The 21,523-nt window shown below is 43.8% G+C and overlaps 1 protein-coding gene across 1 annotated transcript in view; it reads left to right on the top strand.

Annotated features, from left to right (window-relative positions):
- Nucleotides 1–21,523, top strand: part of SLC9A9 (solute carrier family 9 member A9) — a 542,439-nt gene that overhangs the window by 238,765 nt on the left and 282,151 nt on the right. The window contains exon 7 of the mRNA XM_065876006.1: nucleotides 19,657–19,795. Coding sequence (XP_065732078.1) covers nucleotides 19,657–19,795 — 139 coding nt within the window. The remainder of the gene's footprint in view (nucleotides 1–19,656; nucleotides 19,796–21,523) is intronic.

The following is a 21,523-nucleotide window of genomic DNA, read 5'->3' as shown; positions in this document are numbered from 1 at the left end:
ATCTGTGGCCCCTGAGTTAAAGTCCAGCTGTTTGTTGCTAGCTCCCAAAAATGGGATTCTAGGGAGAGCAGTTCTCATTATTTGTTTTTAGCTCCATGGTACCTAAATATGGTACTCTAAGTAGAATTGCTTAATAGCAATGATAGTGATGATTAGAATTAGTTGAAGCCAGTTTTCTGCTTCTTTTAGCACCACACCTTCCTTAGAACTTTGAGGGACCTCTAAATTTGGGACTGTAGGACCCAATGTGCTCCATCTCAGCCAATAAGTATAAAGTAGTTTAAGAGTAAGTTTCGGTTTTCTTCTAACTCAGTTCTGAGATTAGTGACATATTTCATAGGCTCATGCTAAATGTTCTGGCACCTCCTCTTTGCTAAGCATTAAGAAGTAGAGAAAGGGAAGCTAGCAAAGAAGATTGCCACCACATATGTTCAAGACTTTATACGTTACGGGGGGAACATCTGCATGCTGAGTTTTGAACAAGTTTTTCATATTCCCTAAGCCTGATGTCACATCATTTTAATGATCCCATAGACCATGTTCTTGATGGAAGCAGCCAGATAATTCGACAGGAAGTGTTTAACTCTAAGGAAACAGAAAAGCGATACCAATTTGGGGTACCTCATGGAAATAATAAAACCTCCAAAAGCTGTGGTCTCTAAGACTACAGATAAATAAGCCTTGAGCATAGCACAAACGTCCGTCAAAACCCAAGTCCTTCGCTCACTTCCAAAGAACTCTGACACCTGATGAGGTGCTTCAGTTGTGCAGGGGTGTGTGGCTACTTATGTCTCTGAATGTGTGTGTGTCTGTGTGTGTGTGTTGAGAAAAGATTAGGATTTATATGATCTGCTCTCTCTCTCACAAAGTTCAAATCCCTTAAATAAAAGTTATTCCATATATTTTTCTGGTTGTTGGACCCTAAAGTTTTAGAGTGTATATTTCACCACCAAAGTTATACTTCATCTGAACTTGGTTAAACTATGTTGTGCCATGGTTTGTTTTCCTCCCATCGCTCGGAAGAAACAGAGAAGCCCGTGGAGAAAGTTTTTGCCCTGGGCTATAGGCAACATATTGCAAAAAGGCTCCATCTCATCCTATTCCAGGAAACGACTGAAAAACAAAAACTTTTCCCCTGTTAAGCCCAGCCACTAGGGATTGTTTTATGTTTATTAGAAGACAAGGCAGCATATTAGAATCTATCGTGCAGCAAGCCGTATGTCCCATCTCTCTCCTTTCTGCTGCCAAGTTTGTTTCCCATTCGAGCCAACCAAGCAACTGTTACACAAAATAAGCCAGAATTTGGGATTAGAACACCATTTGATGGACTCTCTCCAGGGAAATCTTCAGTGCTTGTGATTTACCCCTCCCCTTATTTCTACACTCCACCCATACCACCCATACCACCCGAACCCGTGCATTCGTGGCGTTGCATCATATCTTACTTGAGAGACTCAAGAGGAAGGTGACTCTAACAGTTTTATTTTCACTGAACTAGGCAAAAAGGGAGGACGTGCTGATTTAATCCTGATGCAGGAAAGGGAACGCTGAAAGGAATGCAGCAGTAAAGAAGGGAGATAACCATTCTCTTCATGAGAGTCAATCCATTTTCCTGGATCTGGTTGCCTCAGGCAGATGTTTGATAAGAGTTGTTGGTTGAGAAGGAATCACCATCTGGCATGAAATGCATCTTAGTATAATTAATTTCTCATTTAATAAATGTATTCCGTTTTGCTGGACCACTCTGAAGCCAAAGGAATATGATTCTGTTGGGAGGATCTTGGATCTGAAAGGTGGATCAGATCCACATTTGCTGCTGTGCTTAGGTCACAAGGAACCACTGCCCCCAAATCTGGTGTGTTCAAAGGAGAACTCATCAAGGGTTGCATTTTTGGGTGACATCTGTCTTCAAGTCTGCTTTGGTGGTGTAGGCTTCCATCACTGGGTACTCCGTTTGGTACTGCATTCCATTCTGACAGAAAAATAATGTTTTGATTATCCATAAAATTTAGTAGCAGCCAAGGACAGATATGCTACTTCCTGCCCGATAACAGGCAAAACATTCTACCTTTCAAACACAAACATTTTGTTAAGCCTAGGGGAAAGTCTGGAGGAGAGCTGACCCTGTTCAACCTCAGTTTCAGTAGCCCTGTGGACCTTTTTTTTTTTTTTTCCTGCTGGTTTGCTATTAAATAAACACACAAAGGAAGAACTAAAGAAATATGCAGATAGATACTTTAAAGACCTCACCTCACCAGTAGAGATTACCAAAGGGAAGGACTTACCTATTGGGACCAGCACATATAGCTACCCTTTTGCTGATGTACCCTTGAGGACAGTTTACTGGGAGGGGGCCGTAAGGGAGAGGCAACACAGGAGGTTTAGAACTGGGTTCTAACGCTGGTCCTACCATTTACTTGCCACGTGTCTTTGGCCACGTAGCTTAACCTTCCTCAATGTCGTCAGTTTCTCCTTGTAATATGTAGATAATATTATCTCTCCTGTGGGGTTGTGGGAACGATTACAAATAATGTATACAAAATGCTGATGACAGTTCTGGCTTGCAAGAGGGCTTCAATAAGTGGCAGCTATTAGCATTGCAATGTGGAAAGCACAAAGTCCAAGAGGATTTTAACACTGAATATTTTGCAGGAACATACCATATATGCTTTCCAAATTCAGTATTTAAGACTCTAAAATTAAGCTGGCATTGCACGGAAGAAGATGTTGGGGGTAGGAGTTTATTTATTTATTTATTTTTGCTGTGTTGGGTCTTCGTTTCTGTGCGAGGGCTTTCTCTAGTTGTGGCAAGCAGGGGCCACTCTTCATTGCAGTGCGCGGACCTCTCACTATCGCGGCCTCTCCTGTTGCGGAGCACAGGCTCCAGACGCGCAGGCTCAGTAGTTGTGGCTCACAGGCCCGCGGCATGTGGGATCCTCCCAGACCAGGGATTGAACCCGTGTCCCCTGCATTAGCAGTCAGATTCTCAACCACTGTGCCACCAGGGAAGCCCCCAAACTATCTTTTTATATCTTACTAGTTTATTTTATTATGGTTTGAAAAGCCAGAAATTATTATTTTTTTCTCGGTCGTCATTTTGGTAATTTACTGAGTCCTTTTTTTTTGAAATCCAGAAGTTTGAAGGCAAAACGTTTTCAAAGTAAATAATTTAATAGAAGCAGCGTTCTCTTTCCTCTCCACTGCCACCTACACAGACCGGTTGGCGCCAGGGCCAAAGATTGTCAGGCAATCCAAGGCAGAAGATGGTAGAGGTGCTTGTCTGGTTCTCTGAGACCTTCCATTTCATTACATTCCCCAAATTCTGGCATTAAGTCTGTGGGGATTATCATACTTTTCCTGTGATGAAGTTACCTGGGGCTTCACCATCACACTCCATACGCATCCATGGTGCTGTAATCTCTAATTATGCACTGACCTCCTCCTGACGACGTTTCATTAGCATTAAGTGATAAAGCAGGCTTTTCACACACAAAAACATGGATTTTGCTATTTCTCTGCATAAGATTTTTTAGAGCTTCTCTCTCTCTCTTGCTCTTGCTATCACTCTCGCTCTCTTTAACACACGCACACACACACAAAATGGATATGAAAGCAGTACAATCCTCTGTTGTTTTCCTCTAAATGGCATTCTCCTCTTCTATCACTGGCTCACCTCTGTTTCCATTTGGATGCTTTCTAGCAATGGCCCTGAGGCATGTTTTTAAAAACTGGATTTTCCAAGAAGGTGGTAATAGGTTTGAAGAAAAATCTAATGAATACACTTAATCCAGAGGAGACAGCGAGGTATAATTATTGAATTTCGCCCTTTATCTCAAAGACTTTGTAATTTCTATATAACCTTAGTCCCATTTAAGGAGTAAAGTTCAACACTAGCTGGTAGCATACCCAGTTAGTGGTGGGTAGAATGGTAATACAAAATAGACCTGACCAAAGAAATCCAAAAAACAAAAAAAACAAAATGAGAGAGCGAGAGAGACCCCCTACCATAAAAGGAGCAGAGGGGAATTATCCCAAAGCAGCCTTCCCCACCTGCCACTTGCCCTCCAAATAGGAGGGGCCGCATCTCCAGCACCTCCTTTTGACCCACCCTGGCTACCAGTTTCTTCCCTTACAAACAATATGAACAATTCACTAGTTTTTAACCCATCTTACAGAGAGGCATCTATATCCCAAATGCTTTTTATTACCAACATGTTACTTATTTCATAATTGAGCCATCAAGGAACATTTCTCTCCCAATTCCCTGTTTCTCCCTGTGCTCTCATGACATATAAATAAAGACAGTAGATCTTTCGAAGATCTTGCCATGGGTGCACTGAACAAGGCCTGGGAGCTGTTGTGTCTCACACATTCTGATTGACCTAAGGAGAGCCAAGCCCTGGTAGTGGTGGTGGTGGTGGTGAGTGACTTTGGATGTTTTGAATCAATAAAGTTGACATAAGCTAAACCCTGAAGAGAGAGTAGGATTGATTCAAGCCACAGTTAATTTATGCTTCACGATGTTATCTGCTATACTTCCTCTGTCACTTATTCCTGTGTAAATACAACTCTCAAAACATCCCCTTTCTCTCCAGATATACTTAGATGTCATTATTTACTTACATTCTCCCGTGCATTGCCTGCTAGCCCACAGCTGCCATATACGACCCCTACCCGAGCAGGCAGTGAGTGAAAGGCCATGGCTTAAGCACGGGGTTTCTTCCATGACTCCACTCCTGTTTCTTGTACCTTGGTCTGGTTATCTGATTTTGTCTCTTATCTCCCCTTCTGTAGATCACTGTTGATCTCAGCTTCTGACCACTCCCTCCTTGTTCTGCCATCAGAATTTGTGTACCCCTACTTCAGTGGTATTTAACCTTTTTGAGGTCATGGAATAAATGGTGAAGGTGTATGAAAGTTAAGGACTCTCCTTCCAGCAAAGTGCTTGTGTGCATTTAAGTTGGGTTCACATCCATCCCTGGACTCCCTGAATCATTGATTCCCTGGCTGCCTTGCTGGTTGTATATATACTCATTGTGGCTTGCTCACCTGGGTCTAACTTGAAGTGTTGTACTCACCTGCCTCCACCCCAGTCCTCCACCAAGCCTTCCAGTCTGCATTTTCCCCAGCCTCTGACCTATTGTCCACCTAGATGTGCAAAACCTATCTTCTTGAATCTTTAAGACTGCTTCAGGGCCCAGGGCTCAGGGCCCTAGCCCTAGGAGCTTGTGCTCCTTCACGGCTCAGCAGTGGCCTTGGTAAATGAAGTGTTCATCCTGGTGCTTGGCATCTGACTCCAAGTCTTAGTAACTATCTTTATTACATGGGTGGGAAAAACCTATTAATTGCTTGAGTTAGAAATCTCTCGATTTTTACAAGTTGTATTAGTTTGAGATTCAAATATACTGTAAAGTCTACATTGTTATCCTAGATAAAGCTGTATCTTGAAGATGCAGTATCAGAGATGACTCTACTGTGGAACTTTAGCATTCTGCAATATATACTTTATAGCAACTGCTAGACACATATAATGTAATTTAAAAGCGTTATGTGAAAGCAAAACCCTCTTTGGTAAGATTTGTTGGTCCACAGCTCCCATGCTTCAAACATAAAATCAAAATCTGTAGAGGGGAGGCAACATACCTATGTGCTTTGCCCCCAAAGATAAACTTGTACTCAAGCAAAATTATCTGCAACTCTATTTAGTTGCAGCTCTATTTATGGATGCAGATTCTCAATTAGGTTGTGATTTGGGGCCCAGATGCTCACTTAATTGCTAATAAATAGAAGCACAGGAGAAGGATCTGGGAATATGAGTTGATCAGTGCAAATACTTCCTGGGAGTTGGCTTGTCACCAGGTGAAACTCCATCAGGCTGTCTCAGGAAGCTGTTTATAACAGGAGTGAGTTTTGTTTAACACAGGAATGAAAGGCACCCAGATTAGGAAAGCTTTTCATAGGACATTGTCTATGAAAAATCCTTTGACCCAGCCAGAGGAAGCTAGTGTGTCATTCAGCCCCTCATCTCTCTGTCCTCAGCCCACAGCATCTGTGAAGCACTGCAGGCCCCAATGAAAGCAAGTGCCTGTTTTCGGATTCTCTTTATCTCTATGTAGCGTGCAGTGAGCTGTGAATTGGTGATCGCCATGAAAGCAACTCCATCAGTTTCATGATTTTTCCTTGATCGTTGCTGATCCACGATTCTGTACAACTTCATTAGATACTTTCTGTTCATGAACATTTTTGCTTCAGATACAGCAACGGGATTTCTGTGATATGTCTATCTTCGTGTCCCCTTCTCCAGCAAGGCTGCTGGAAGTTAAACTCTGCTGGATTTGTAAAACAGCCGTGGATCTTTTGGTCTTAACTGTTATTAACAATTTACATGCATCTTCTTTTTTGATACTATCCCAATAACCTTCTGCTTTACAGGCCTCATTAAGAAAAAGATGAATTCAGTACATGATCTAACTCTAAACGTATTACTCGTTCCACCTCAGAAGACTCTTCTAATGTTCTGACACCTTAATTGGAATCCCTGAATGCCTCCACATTCTTAGAAGAAGAGCTCAGTTTTTATTGACTTCTTTTGAGCAAATGGTGAACGATAATCATTCCAACAATAACATTGATATAAATAACAGTAACAACAATAATAACGGCTCACATTTATGGACTGCTTCCTATGTTCCAAGTAGAAGCACTGCACACGTATTAACCCAGTTAATCCCCACTCTGTGAAGGAGGCGCAATTGTTATTATCACCATTTTTTAGAGGAAGACACTGTGACACGAGTAAGTAATTACTATAAAGAGACAGTAATCACCACACGGTAGCACAGCATGAACGACTGCATGAGGCGATGTGAGGCCTGAGTTGGTGCTGCCATGAGCGTCAAGAGACATGGAGCGTACGTAGTTTCATAAGAAACTCATTCGATGTGGAGAAGGGCCCTCCATGAAGAAATCCTGGCCTCCAAGCAGCAGTAGGTGGTCAGCAAAACTCCTCATATCAAAATGAATATATTCACTAATGCAGTCTTTTCTCTTACAAATTAGTACCAGAAGTCCTAAAATCTTAACCTTCTGTGAGTAGTCTTTGCCTCTATCCTATGAACGTGAAACGTTTGTTGGGTTATTTATCTGTGTGTACACTCAGGCGATGGATCCAAGTGTTTTTTTTTTTTAATTTTATTTATTTATTTATTTTTGGCTGTGTTGGGTCTTCGTTTCTATGCGAGGGCTTTCGCTAGTTGCGGCGAGCAGGGCCCACTCTTCATCGCGGTGCGCGGGCCTCTCACTGTCGCGGCCTCTCGTTGTGGAGCGCAGGCTCCAGACGCGCAGGCTCAGTAGTTGTGGCTCACGGGCCCAGTTGCCCCGCGGCATGTGGGATCTTCCCGGACCAGGGCTCGAACCCGTGTCCCCTGCACTGGCAGGCGGATTCTCAACCACTGCGCCACCAGGGAAGCCCGATCCAAGTGTTTTCACTTCCCAGTCTACACTGCACACGGGCTTTCACTAGTGAGACCTGAGTTGAATGGCTGCCGCTCCAGTTACTAGTGAGTTACCTGGGGCAAATGATTTACCATCCCTGAGTCTGTTTATCTCTAAAATGCAAATACTTTCTTCTTCATTACATTTTTGGAAGGATTAAATGAGGTGAGATATATAAAGTGACTTCATTTCTCTAAGCCATAGTTTCCTCATCTATAAAATGGAAATCATAATAGCACCTACTTCAGGGGGTCACTGTGAGGGTTCAGTGAGATAATGTTTATAAAAATGCTTACCATAGAGCTTGATACATAGTGAATGCTCCATAGTAACAAATACAGCGAATAATATGTATTTTGAGTTCTCAGTAAATGTTGGAGCACCTGACCCCCTTCTCCATTTCAACCTTGGGGATTAATATTTGGTCTTTCTTACACCTGTTAATGATTATATTTTAATTTTAACTAGATTTCCGTCTTTAGTGGCAATTAACCTACTTTTCTATATCTTTTTATATCTATTATGACTAAAAGTTTCACATATTACAGTACTCTTTGGAGCTAAGATTTCATTAGTGAGGATTAAAGGAACTGAAAAGTTGGAGAAAGGGTTGAAGTTCCCATTAGATCATGAGAATTAGTGTCTCTCTCTCTCTTTTAAATAGGTTCACAGTGGTGGGATTCAAATTCCTGTTTCTGCTTCAGAAAAGAAAGAAAGAAAGCAAACAAAATAAGAAGAGTATTTGCGAGTTACTTTTATCTTTAGGACTATTTCTGATTCACTTTCCTCTCAATATTAGGTGCAAGAGAAAATTTCTCAAAGCCCACAGACTAATCCAATTCTGACAAGACTTTTCAGGCTGAATCGCAAAGTAATTTAAGATGTCCTTTCAAAGAAAATGTACATATAATTCATAACAAACCTCCTTTAACTCTTCTTGCCTTTTAACCAATTTTAAGCTCAGAACTCTCTTTGTCATTTGCAAGTTGGAACTTAATGGACCAGAGCCACTTAGGAATCTGTCAAAGACTTTATTCCGTGCTGAAATTTGTAACTGTTCTTGATGTCATTATCAACATGGCTCCCACCTAAATCATCGGCGCCTTCATTGCATCCCCACTGAAGTACTGCCCCTTGCTCGCTGAATACTCAGCCATTTCCAATGGCAGGATTTGGGTAGCCCAGAAAGCCAAGTACCCTCCATCCCTCTCTTGATAGTCCTGGAGGAAGCTGGAAATAGATAGGGAGTCAATGACCCTGGGGGCGGGAGGTTCCTCGAGGCCACATTACCCAACTGTCTAGCGCATGAATTTTCTCCATAACACCCTGACAGGTAACTCTTTCATTCTATGTTTAAGTATCTCCAGCGACAGAGAACTTGACTTTTATAGATCTCATTTCGTTTTCCATCAGATCTAAGAATTAGGAAATTCTGAAATAGAATATAAAGCTGAAATCTTTCTCCCTCTGATGTTTTACTCGTGGACTTTACTTTGCCTTCTGGAAACACAAAGAATGAGGCCAGTCCTTCCTCTGCGTGACCGCGTTTCAAATGCTCACTGTAGCTATTTCTGCTAAATTCATCTATCCTTTAAACTCCCCTCCTTCCTTACTTCTTCTTCCCCACCACCCTACTCTTTCTCCTGTGGTCTGCTATGGTTTGTCAGGCTTCGTTCAGATGGTGCCACCCAGACCAAAGAAGAAAGCCCCGTCTGATCCAGCCATGGGGGAGGACAATGGGACCATGCTGACTCGTGTCCAGCTTCCTCTACTGTTATTAACATAGCCTTCACCTGGAATGTTCTATACCATGCTCCCCTACCCCAAACCCTCCAGTGGATGCCCTTTCACCCCTAGAGGAAAATCCTAAGTCCTAAGAAAGTCCCGAAAACTTCCACAAGACCTGGCCCCAGCCCAGTCTCCAGCCCTGTCTCCTACCACTTTCCCCTTGCCCATTCCCCTCCAGCCACACTGCCTCTGCTTCAAGAACTAGAAAACTCTCCCCACTCTTTTCATGCAGGACTCCAGTTAATAATGTTTTTCAGAGAAGCCTTTCCTGACCATCCTAAGTAAAACAGCACCCTCATCACTCTCTATTCCATCCCTTCATGCTGCTTTCTTTTTCTTTTCTGTCTCCTCTGTCCTTAAATCATATGTTTACTTGCTTAGCTATTTATTATGTTGATTTCTCCACTGGAACGTAAGGAACATGAGGTCAGAAGGTTTGTTGTGTTCCCTGCTGGATCTTTAGTGTCTAGAAAAATGTCTGCACATAGTAGGTGCTCAAGAAACATTTGTTGTTAGAATGAATCCATTAATTCAGCCTGAGATCATATTATTCTGGGGGCAGCCATGATATACTAACTCATACTTCCCACAAAATTCTCCGTGTCTTGTGGTGCCAGACATCAAAATGGCAAAGTGATATTTGTCAAGGATTTGGAAAAATCACTGTTTGCTGTGAATTTGGACCCTAAGGGAGCGGTCATTAACTGAACAGTCCTTCAGAAGCTGAAAGAGTTCATTAATGTGCCTCCTGAAACACAGCCCTTGACCCTGCAGGGCTGTTGGCCCTTGGGAAGGTGAGACCCTGTGGTTCTAACTCAAGCTCAGTGAACTTCTGGCCAGAACCACTTATTATTAAAAGGCAACTTTTCTAACCTCCCAGGGTGCCTGGAATGCCCCCAATTCCTGAAGTCATTATGTTCTACAGCAGGTTCTCTCGACAGAACTTCATCAGCCTTTGGCAGGACATAAGCCAGAATAATGGGCAAGCAGATGCCAGCATGAATTCCAATGTGTTCACACAATTCTTGGCCCCATAAAATCAATTCCTTATTCATAATTAAGCAACTTCTTGAGAAAGCGCAGGTTGGTAGAGTTATTAAAAGGTAAATAGTAGATAAGAATCCACTTGTTTCTTTTTCGGGGGGGGGGAGATAAAAAATTTTAAACACAAAATAGCACTGTAACTAGTTTTTCTTCTACTTTCTTCCCTGTGAAACTCAGGGCCAACCAAACAGAGCAGCTTTTACAAATTTCCATCACCCCTCTATGTTGCATTTCTCCTTAAAACGTATCCTTCAGAGCGGAATGACAAGGCAACTCTAGATAGATGGGGAGAAAAGAAACTAGAAGCATCCGGACATGAAGGTCACAAGATGCATCATCCTGTGGGTTTTTGCCTGTTTTCCAAACTGGGTTTAGGAAGCAGACCTGAAACAAAAGTTGCTAAATGCCTTCCTACTAAAAGGAGCATCAGCGCTCCCCAGCACTTAGAACCACACACCTCCCAACAGGCTTAATTGGCAACAGAATCAGCCTCATTTCCTCCAATTCCTACCCCATCTCCTTGGTCTCAAAACAGTGTATGAAAGGAGTGGGAAAGAAAGGGGGGGTCCTCCTTGGAGAGACTGCAGTGTTTGAGGTGTGAAGCTGTCACCCCTCCCCGTGAGGGAGCTTCCTCTCCCCTAAGTCAAGTGGAAGGGATGCCACTGGAATCACCCCCAATAGATGGAGGCTGCCTGCAAGAGGAAGGCTGCCAGCTTGTCCCCAGGGGAGTAACTGCAGAGGGGCTGAGCCCCTCTCAAAATAGAGCAGGGAAGGAGGTTCTTGGATGTGGCTTCTTGGAGTGAGAGAGCAGAAGAACACAGGGACTGGCCTACAGATTTCTGGAAGGAGTCAGCTGGAGTCCTCTGTTGTCAGCAGGACCTGAAGGCTCCCTAGTTTGCTGTGTTTGGGGAGTGGGCAAGGTGAGCCCTCCTAGAAGAGTGCTCCATGGCCCATGGAGGGTGCTCAGGGGTGCCCCAACTAAAGGGGACTGGACATCAAGAGAGGTGTGAGAGCCACCGAATTCCCCAAGTGGTCCCTGATCCAAGCCATAGAAAAGGGCTGGGAATATATAGAGCTGGCAGGGCAGAAGGAAAACTGAATGGTCCCTGTGAGGGGATTCTTCATAAATTGGAGGTGCCACCATGTCAGCAGGGGCTTCCAAGAAACGGACCAAGCAGGGACAAGAGTGAGGCCAGGGACCCTGTCCATTGTGGCCAAACAATTGGCCACAAAAGGTGGAGAGCTTGGCTCCCCATCACTCCTTCATGCCTCTAACACCAGGGGGCGCTGGTGCTCAGGAGGGAGGTGGAGGGGAGCATTCCTGAGCACTTTCTTTGTTTTTTTTGGCTGCGTCGGGTTTTTGTTGCTGTGCGTGGGCTTTCTCTAGTTGCGGTGAGCGGGGCTACTCTTCCTTGTGGTGCGCAGGCTTCTCATTACGGTGGCTTCTCTTGCTGCGGAGCACGGGCTCTAGACTCACGGGCTTCAGTAGTTGTGGCACGCGGGCTCTAGAGCACAGGCTTCAGTAGTTGTGGCGCACGGGCTTAGTTGCTCCGCGGCATGTGGGATCTTCCTGGACCAGGGCTTGAACCCATGTCCCCTGCATTGGCAGGCAGATTCTTAACCACTGTGCCACCAAGTGCGCCACTCCTCCCTTTCAAGCCATCCTGCCTGCTGCTCTAGAATATTCTGCAGGGAGAAGAAGAACCTTGCTTTGAAGATTTAGGTTTTAAGCTGGACAGCACTAAGTTGTGATAACCGAAAGGAACTGAATAATGGAATTTGACCAAGACATCATTGATGGAACTATACACCCAGCACAAAGAAGGATTCAATATAGTACAGTTGGAAGAATCAAGAGCTCTGTAATAAACTGGTGCTAGTAGTTTAAATTTTTTTGTTAGGGATTAAAGATTTGGCAGAGAAAATAGAAGGTCCTTTTTGTATATCTTTGGCTATAGTAATCATCTTCCCATCTTTTTCTTGATTACATTCATAGAAATTCAAAAAGGGATGTGACATATATGCTTAAAACTTTCCTTTTAAAATTTTAAAGTGGCATTGATTCATGTTAACAAGAGAAGTGAGACTGGACTGGGAGATAAGAGAAGCAGGTTGTCCCAATTAGGCACCCAGAATATTGAGTAGATTGTGGGAGTTGGGAGGACCTGTCAGAGGCGAACATCATTATGAACGAAGGCTGCCCAGGAGCTTGAGGTTGTTGAGTAGTTTCTGTGAGGGAAAATTATGGGGAAAATATTTTAGCAGTAGCAGTAAAGAATAACAGGAGTGGGTGGTGATGGAAGCTGGGTGGTCTTGAGAAAGATTGTAAGAATCAGGAGAGCGATGACTCCGTAGGGTCCAGAATGGGAAGATGGCCAGAGTTTTGGAAGGGATGGCATTGGCGGCAGTGATGGTGGTTCCATTTATAGAATACTTTCTATACATTATCTTGTCTTCACTCTCAGCAAGATTGCAATAACGTCTTTCCTACTTCCTCTTCTTTCGTTTCCTCCTCGCCCCCCTTCTCCTTCTTCCTCATGGCTGGCATTTATTGAGCATATGTGCCACATGCCGTTCTACACAAAACAATTTGTATGATCAAATGATCCCTGATACCAAGAGATTCTAGACCAAGGACCAGTCAGAGTGTGAGAGAGACAGGTGATGACATCTCAGTTCTGTTTTGGTTGAGGTACTCACTGGACATCTAGTTTGGGATACTTCTTTTAGAACTAAACCAATCTCTCAGTTTGAGAAAGAGACGGAAAGACAGACAACACAATGACGAAGAAGAAGGAGAAGAAGAGGAAGGGGGAGGGGGAGGAAGATGGGTTATTTGAAGAAGGATGATTAACTTAAGAAATGCTTATCTAGTTCTTACTATGTGCCAGGTACCATTTTGAATGCTTCATAAACATTAACTGATTGACTTCTCATAGCAACCTTCTGTGATAGGTACTATTATTATCATCTTCACTTTATTATCATTTTTTTAATTATCATCATCATAGGAAACTGAGGTGCATATAGTCTAAGTAACTTGGTCAAGTTCACACAGCCGGTAAGTGGCAGAGCTGAGATTTCAACTCAGATCTCAGATTCAGATACTATGCCCTTAACGCTACCTAAGTTGCCGGGGGGGGGGGGGGGGGGGGTTCCTGTAGGAACATCGTAAAGATGAGAAGATGGGTTGTTGAGAAACACTGGAGTTTCGATGGTGTCTGTGAGTCTTAAACGATACAGTGAAGGGCTTCCCTGGTGGCGCAGTGGTTGAGAGTCCGCCTGCCGATGCAGGGGGCGCGGGTTCGTGCCCCGGTCCGGGAAGATCCCACGTGCTGCGGAGCGGCTGGGCCCGTGAGCCATGGCGGCTGAGCCTGCGCATCCGGAGCCTGTACTCCGCAGCGGGAGAGGCCACGACAGTGAGAGGCCTGCGTAACGCAAAAAAAAAAAAAAAAAAAAAGATACAACGAGCAGTGTGATCCTTATTCATGTGGCTATCATCAAAGGAATTTAGGATATTTCATCCATTTCAAAAATTTTGAATAAAAGATACGCATATTTATTTCTGAGACCGTATGCAATACACTACCATCAAAATAGTTTTTGGTGAATCATCTGTTCCTGAACAGAATGATTCAGAATCAATAACCTGGACTTATATCCAATTTATAAGATGAATATTTAAACACCACTGTGTATTTCCAGTCGTGTCATTTTCAAGGATATCGGTTCTATCCAACTCAAACATTGTTTTCCAGAAATCTGCAGATCACAGATCTATCTTCACCAGCATGTGCTATAAACAGTGCCTCTTCAGAGTGGTGTCCCAAAGAGCAAGCACCACACAGATTAGCAGAAAGTCCAGTTCCTCTTCCCTGCCTCTCCCCGCTCTGATATTTGCATCCGCTAACGGTTCAAGCATCTCCCTTGGTGCATGGGAGGAGGTATTTCCTTTTTAAGTCCAAAGTGCTGAAACCGTTAGAACATGCTCTTCCGTCCTTTCTCAGGTTGAAGTTAGAGAACTCTACAGATGCTACCCAAACCCTTGGTCATTTCCGAAAACACCCTCTGCAGCTGCTGCTCCATAATCCAGAGGCTTAGTGTTGAAGCTGAAAACCAGAGCCCAGAGAGATGCCTCCTTTCCAGGGCTTAGAGCCTGGAGGAACAACTTCCTAAAATCCTGGCAGTCAGGAGAGATACAATGTCTCTGGGACATAAGGCCCCTGCTTTCTTTGCCTCCCTCCTCACCAGCAGCCAGAGGGCTTTGCCTGCACAATGTCCTCTGCTAAACTTGGGGAGATGTAACTCAAGTTCAGTCTCCTGGCCTGTTCTTGTCCTGGAGCACATCCCTGTCCAGGCTGCTGAGGACGCCCCTTTCCTCCTTAATCCACGGACCCAAGAGCTCCGCGCAAAACGTGACAACCTACTGGCGTCACTTCTATGGCCGTTTCCTCCCTGGAGACCCTGATGTTCCCATGCAAAAGTGAGTTTTCCCTCTGCAGCAACCTAGAAGCACAGTGTGCTGGGAGGGGACCCACACCCCATCGGCCCGTAGTTGGAACCAAGGCCTTGTTCAGCCACAGCACTCTGCCCTCTTTCATTGTGAGCCTGTGGAAGCTCTTAGCAGAATGCTGATGATCACGGCAGTGATGGTGATGATGGCCAACATTCATTGAGAGCCTATTTTTTGTGCACATAATCAGCACTCAATGAATGGCCCTACAACCTATAAGATAAATATATAGGCTTTGTGGGTTTCTTTTAATCTTAATGTTTTTTTTTTTTTTTTGGCCACGTCCTGAGGCATGCTGGATCTTAGTTCCCCAACCAGGGATCGAAACCGTGCCCCCTGCAATGGAAGCATGGAGTCTTAACCACTGGACTGCCAGGGAAGTCCCTCTTATTTTTTTTTTATAGGTTTTTAAATGTACCTCATATTCTCACACATTTCTGTGGGATACGTAATGTTATGGCCATTCTATAGACTTTGAAACTGAGCCTGAGTGATGGAGTAACTTAACCAAGGCCATACAGCCAATAAGGATGAGATCTTTGAGGCTCAAGCTAAGAGTCTCAAGTGTTAACTTCAAGCTTGCATTGAAAACTCTAAAAGTACCCACAACAGGACTACATATAGTCAATGCCTAATAAAAACTCTTGTAGATGATGATCCATTTGAGAGATGACTAGCTTTTGCAAGCCTCTTCTCCTCCTGCATTTCTTCCTTATTTCCTTCCTGCTTTCCAGTCAGCCTGCCCTCGTTCCCTCAACCTTTATATAGCCTGCCACGGGCCGGGCATCAGGCTGTGTCCTGGGCATAAAAGCAGGACAAAGACCCAGGCCAGGCCTAGCAAAGCTGAAGTCCAGGAGCAGAAGGCAGGCACGAAAGCAGGTTTCCAGGAGGAGCCCTGCGTCTCACCTGCTAGTGGGATGGGAGAGGAGGGCTCTGTCGCCCCATGCAAGGTGCTCCACACTCTCCTGGCACATGGGAGAGTACTTCTCGTGTTCCATCCACACATGGAATCCAAGGTTCTGGTGCCTGAACTCCTATTGCCCTTAGAATCAGAACCACACTCACTCAACAGTCCTGATGTGGGTTCATGTTTGCCCCCCAACAAGATCACTTTTTCAAGGGAGAAACAAGAAATCTACATTTTGAACTTAGTAGCTATATGATCTTCATTTCTCTGCCTCTTCGTTTCTGTATTTTATTTTTAAAAAGGAGGGGGGAGAAAAGAAAGAAAAAGACGGATAACCATATACCTGCCCTAATTACCTGGCAGAGATGTTATAGGATCAAATACAGTTATAATGCAGGCATGAGAGGACTAAATATTACATAAATGTGAGGGCTTTTGTATATTCTTTAGGTGGAATTTAAAACTCTGAGTGATGCCAGCTACCTGCCTTTACCCCTCCGCCAGTGCCCACATATATGCTGCCAGGCTCCAGCCATCACTATATAGTTCCACGTTGAAGTGCCCTCAACTGTCCTGCCTCCTTGCCTTTGCTTCCACTCTTTCCACTACCTGGAATGCCTGCTGCCCATCACTGACTGCTGACTTGATCAGATGCCATCCCCTCTATTCTAAACTAGTGCCCCTTTCCTCATTTGCCCCATTAAATGTTGCACATCTCTCACAATCACGCTCAGCGCTGTGACTGACATGAGCTAGCTGTCTTCTCTATCTTAGGCGTCTCCACCTATGCCTTGCATATGGTCAGTAAAATGTTTGTTGACTCAAGTTCTGCTTCTCCTTTCCATGCCCTTCCCTGCCTGCCCGCCACTCCCTGCATCGAATCCATCACCTGATACATAGCAGGTACCCCATGCATCTCGACTAACATCCTGAAGTGCTGTAGGGCTGGCAAATCAATGAACGAGTCTCCATAGGTCAAGGAGAATTAAGTAAGCTCTTCCCTTCAGTTCAATCAGATCTCACAGGGAAAGTATGAAATTTGGCTGTACCCTTTTGGGTGGGGATCAGAGCCCAGGAAGAAAACAGCATCTCCCCAAATGCAGACTATGAACCAGTGGAGATACCCAGATGATTTTAGGTGACACAAAGGGGAACTTTATTTTTCAAATTTAATAATTACATAGTCTCATGTGTATTAAAAAGCAATATATGAAGCAACTCAAAACTATGATTTCGTAAATATTATTTAAAAAAGCTTTTGCATTTGAATAAAAATGAGTTGATTTAAGAACAAACATTACATAAGTAATGATACGGAATATGGCCAAAAGAAGTGATGGTGGTGCTTCAAGCTAGGGAAGCATCGGGACAGAGAAAACACTTCCAGCGAGTGCAAAGGTGAAGATGGGGTTGAAGAGATGCCTGTTCTAAGGATCAGATCTGCCGGGAGCAGCCTTAGGAATTAACAGAATTATTTACAAAACTGTGTTACTGTGCAAAAACCTTTGTTTGAAAGACAGATAGCAACTGGAATGTTTCCTCATCACGACTGTTTTTTTTTTACACACGCAGCCATGGGCACCAAGTTTCCGAATGGCCATGGGGTTTTACACCCTTTCCCAGGACTGTCAGCTACAAAGGACCCAAATATGGGTTTGCTTTTCCTTTTTTTTCTGCAAAGCACAACACTTTACAAAAAGAAGAACACTTCAAAGGCAATCCCTTTCTCATATACATAACAGGGCTCCATTTGAGATCCACATTCATCTTTCTTATCCAATTACATGATCAAAGCAGAAGTGTTTGAAACAACCTAATCAAAAAATGGGCAGAAGACCTAAATAGACATTTCTCCAAAGAAGACATACAGATGGCCAACAGGCACATGAAAAGCTGCTCAGCATTACTAATTACTAGAGAAATGCAAATCAAAACTACAATGAGGTATCACCTCACACCAGTTAGAATGGGCATCATCAGAAAATCTACAAACAACAAATGCTGGAGAGGGTGTGGAGAAAAGGGAACCCTCTTGCACTGTTGGTAGGAATGTAAATTGATACAGCCACAATGAGAACAGTATGGAGGTTCCTTAAAAAACTAAACATAGAAGTACCATATGACCTAGCAATCCCACTACTGGGCATATACCCAGAGAAAACCATAATTCAAAAAGACACATGCACCCCAATGTTCATTGCAGCACTACTTACAATAGCCGGGTCATGGAAGAAACCTAAATGCCCATCGACAGACAAATGGATAAAGAAGATGTGGTCCACATATACAGTGGAATATTACTCAGCCATAAAAAGGAACGAAATTGGGTCATTTGTAGAGATGTGGATGGATCTAGAGACTGTCATACAGAGTGAAATAAGTCAGAAAGAGAAAAACAAATATCGTATATTAACGCATATATGTGGAACCTAGAAAAATGGTACAGATGAACCGGTTTGCAGGGCAGAAATAGAGACACAGATGTAGAGAACAAACGTATGGACACCAAGGGGCGAAAGTGGTGGTGTGATGAATTGGGAGATTGGGATTGACATATATACACTAATATGTATAAAATGGGTAACTAATAAGAACCTGCTGTATAAAAAAATAAATAAAATTCAAAAAAAAAAAAAAAAGCAGAAGTGTTTGACCTACTTTGGGGGTTTAAAGACATCCAGGGAAAAACTAGAAACATTTAAAACTACCTTTTTTATACCACACGTTTTCCTGGAGGAGAATTGGAACCCACTCCCCCTGTTCTCTCTTAACTAGTCTTTAGACACAAAAAGTCAGGTCGGAGAGTTAACGTACTCTCATCATCCACGTCACAAGAGATTCAGTTACATCTCTGTAAAATCCTATCTAATCTCAAGTCAGTGTGTGTCTGGTGTACTGTTTGCTCTCTAAGAGCTACAAGGTCCCTCCCAGCAGCCGCTGAGAAACTATTGATTTTGTCTGATTAGCTTTAAAGACCTTGTATTAAAATAAAAACTGCAAAAAGCAAAAAAAACCTGAAAAGTTACTTCATTAGTCTCCCGAAAGCTACTGGTTCTAGCACATCTGTTCATTTTGATGCTACAATACGGAGCTCATGTTTCCTAAAATAGAACACACCTTGTCCTTTACATTAACACTGTGGGATTTGAGGCCCTGGTTACAAAAAGAAAATAGCAAATATGACATCCTCAAAACTATTTAAGTGAGCAGACTGCCTGTTGGTGGATTCATTTTTCTCTGTGGATATAAATCTGTTGGCAGCCATCGGAATTGGGGTATAAAAGATGACCTTAGGCAGCTGCTGTCATTTGTTTCAGTGGGAAAATGAGGGGTTTGTCTCTCCCCAGGGGTTAATACCGTGATGCTCTGAACGTCCTCTGGGCTCTGTTTCTGAAGGGTTACACTGGAGAGGAGCAATGTTTTGTGGTTTATGACAAGATCACAGCAGAATATTTTGTGCATGCTGTGATTTGTATCGCCCATTTGTGCACAGGCCATAAAAGTGCACTTTTTATCAGGAACATTTGTGAATATTTAACAGCACTGAAGACATATGGCCACTAAATAATTCACAGTTATCTATCTCCTCAGCAGATTCCTTATACGCCTACCATGTTTTAATGCCTAGTTTGCTCAGAAACAATATTCCTTACGACCCTTCCTATATAAAAATGTTTACTGACGGGCAGCAATATATAGATGCCATGGGATTGGGTTGTAAGGAAGCGGAAAGCTTTCTGCCTTCTCCACCTCTCTCTGTCCTCATCCGTTTCCCCTGAAAGCTTCCAACCAGCACCTAACCTCATAGGAAAACGTGCCCTTCCCAAAAGTGGGTGCTAAATTCTGACTTCTGGTGTTTGGGCCATGAGATGGGAGTCGCTGACTAACCTTCACCCTCTTCTCTTTTCAGTTCTATATCCATTTACAGTCCCAAGGAGAATCCGAATGCATTTGATGCTGCAGCATTCTTCCAGTCCGTGGGGAATTTCCTGGGGATCTTCGCCGGCTCATTTGCAATGGGGTCTGCGTATGCTGTTGTCACGGCACTGATATCCTTTGTCCTGTGTGGAAAGCCGGGGACTGTTCAGAGCAGTCAACTTCCCCGGAATGTTTCCGAGGACTGACAAATTCCAGGCCAGGAAATGGTTAGATAGTCTCGTTCAAGCGCAGCACGGCACCACTGGAGCCATCTTGATTCCGAGCCACCCCTCGAAGCATAGGTCGGTACCAGTGGAAGGGGGGCCCAGGCTCTTTTCCTGTCCAAGGCCAGTTCTAGCACTGCTCATACTGTCTGATCCTAGGATAGCAACAGTCTTAAAAAAATTCCCACCTAGGAATATAGGTGACCAGCGGGTATCAGGCTTGGATATATTGAGGTCAAGAGGAAGAACTGAAGATCTAAGGTCAAGAATAAAGCATGATTGACTGGGAGTGATAAACTAAGTGTTCTCTGCCTCCCTTTCAAACTTGTATCAAGCACTAGTTCACAGGGTTGGCCAAGCCAAAGATGACTGTGAGCTTAAACGAGCATCCATGGCTCTTTTATGGAAGGGGAACAGCAAGCCAAGCAGAAATGATGTTTGCCATATCCAGGCAATTGTGTCATCTTACTCCCTCTTCTTCAGCAGAGACGTGGGAGGATGGGTAAAGCTCCTAGAGGATTTGAGCCGGGGAAAGAAGCTGGTCTGGTGAGCTCTTCACTCACAGCAGTTGGATGGGGGCAAAGATAAGTCAGATTTGAAGAGGAAAGCCAGAAGGCTAATGTCAAGTGTTAACTGAGGCTACGGAGAAGAGGCAGAACAAAGGACCAGAGACCTTGGGGGGGAAAGAGAAGTAAGAAAGGAGAAAGATGCAAGAAGGGTCAGGGATCAAGGCAAGGAAAGCAAAATGTTGGGATCTCTTTTCACGAGGACTAGCCTAACAGTTCACTGAACACCTGCTAAAAGGCTAGGTTCTACTAAAGTTTTCTAAGATAAGTCAGAAGATGAATAAAACATGGACTCTGCCTTCAACTAATGATGAACTTGGAAAGACAAGCTCTACAGTAAGAGTTGGATGGAAAGTGAGCGCTAAAGCTGCAGCCACCTTAGTAAGATTATAAAAGTTCAAATGATGATGAGGCCACTGTGTCTGGGATAGTCCAATAGACTCTTGGCCAATCTTATGATTCTGGAAAATCATCTGAAAAGCAGTATTTACATGCAGAGTAGGACCTGGGCTTGACCTGAAAGATGGGTAGGATACAGGCAAAAGCCACATGATAAGAGATTTCAGGAGAAGACCAGCATTCATGAAGGTGTGGCGGAGGGGGCACTGCCGTGGCACATGGCAGTTGTGCCTGAAAGGATCTGAGGGCTCAGGCTGGTGAGCGGTGGAAGATGAGGGGACACAGGTGGGATGGAGTCAGCTTGTGGAGTATCTTGGAGTGTTATTCAAAGGAGCCTGGGCATCTTTCTATAGTCCACAGAGAGAGGACACAATGAAAGTCCTGTTTTTAAAACATAAATAAGGAACTGGTATGTAGGGTGAATGAGAGGAGGAAGCTTAAGATCAAGGAAAACTGTGCTGATAACCTGTGGGGGGGAAATCGGGAAGGAGGCCAATGTTTAGAAGAATCTCTAGGACTTAGTGATTGGTTGGTACTAAGAGATAAGGAAGAGGAGAGAATCAAAAGACCACCCCAAAGTCATGTCCTGGAAACCCTGGAGAATGTCAACTCCATTGACAAAAGTAAGTCGGAAAATATAGGGCTGACTTCCAACTAAAAATAATGATTA

Source organism: Phocoena phocoena, chromosome 4 (assembly GCF_963924675.1).
Source record: "Phocoena phocoena chromosome 4, mPhoPho1.1, whole genome shotgun sequence".
Classification (NCBI taxonomy): Eukaryota; Metazoa; Chordata; class Mammalia; order Artiodactyla; family Phocoenidae; genus Phocoena; species Phocoena phocoena.
The sequence above is the reverse complement of the archived record's forward strand: the minus strand, read 5'-3'. Positions and strand labels throughout refer to the sequence as shown.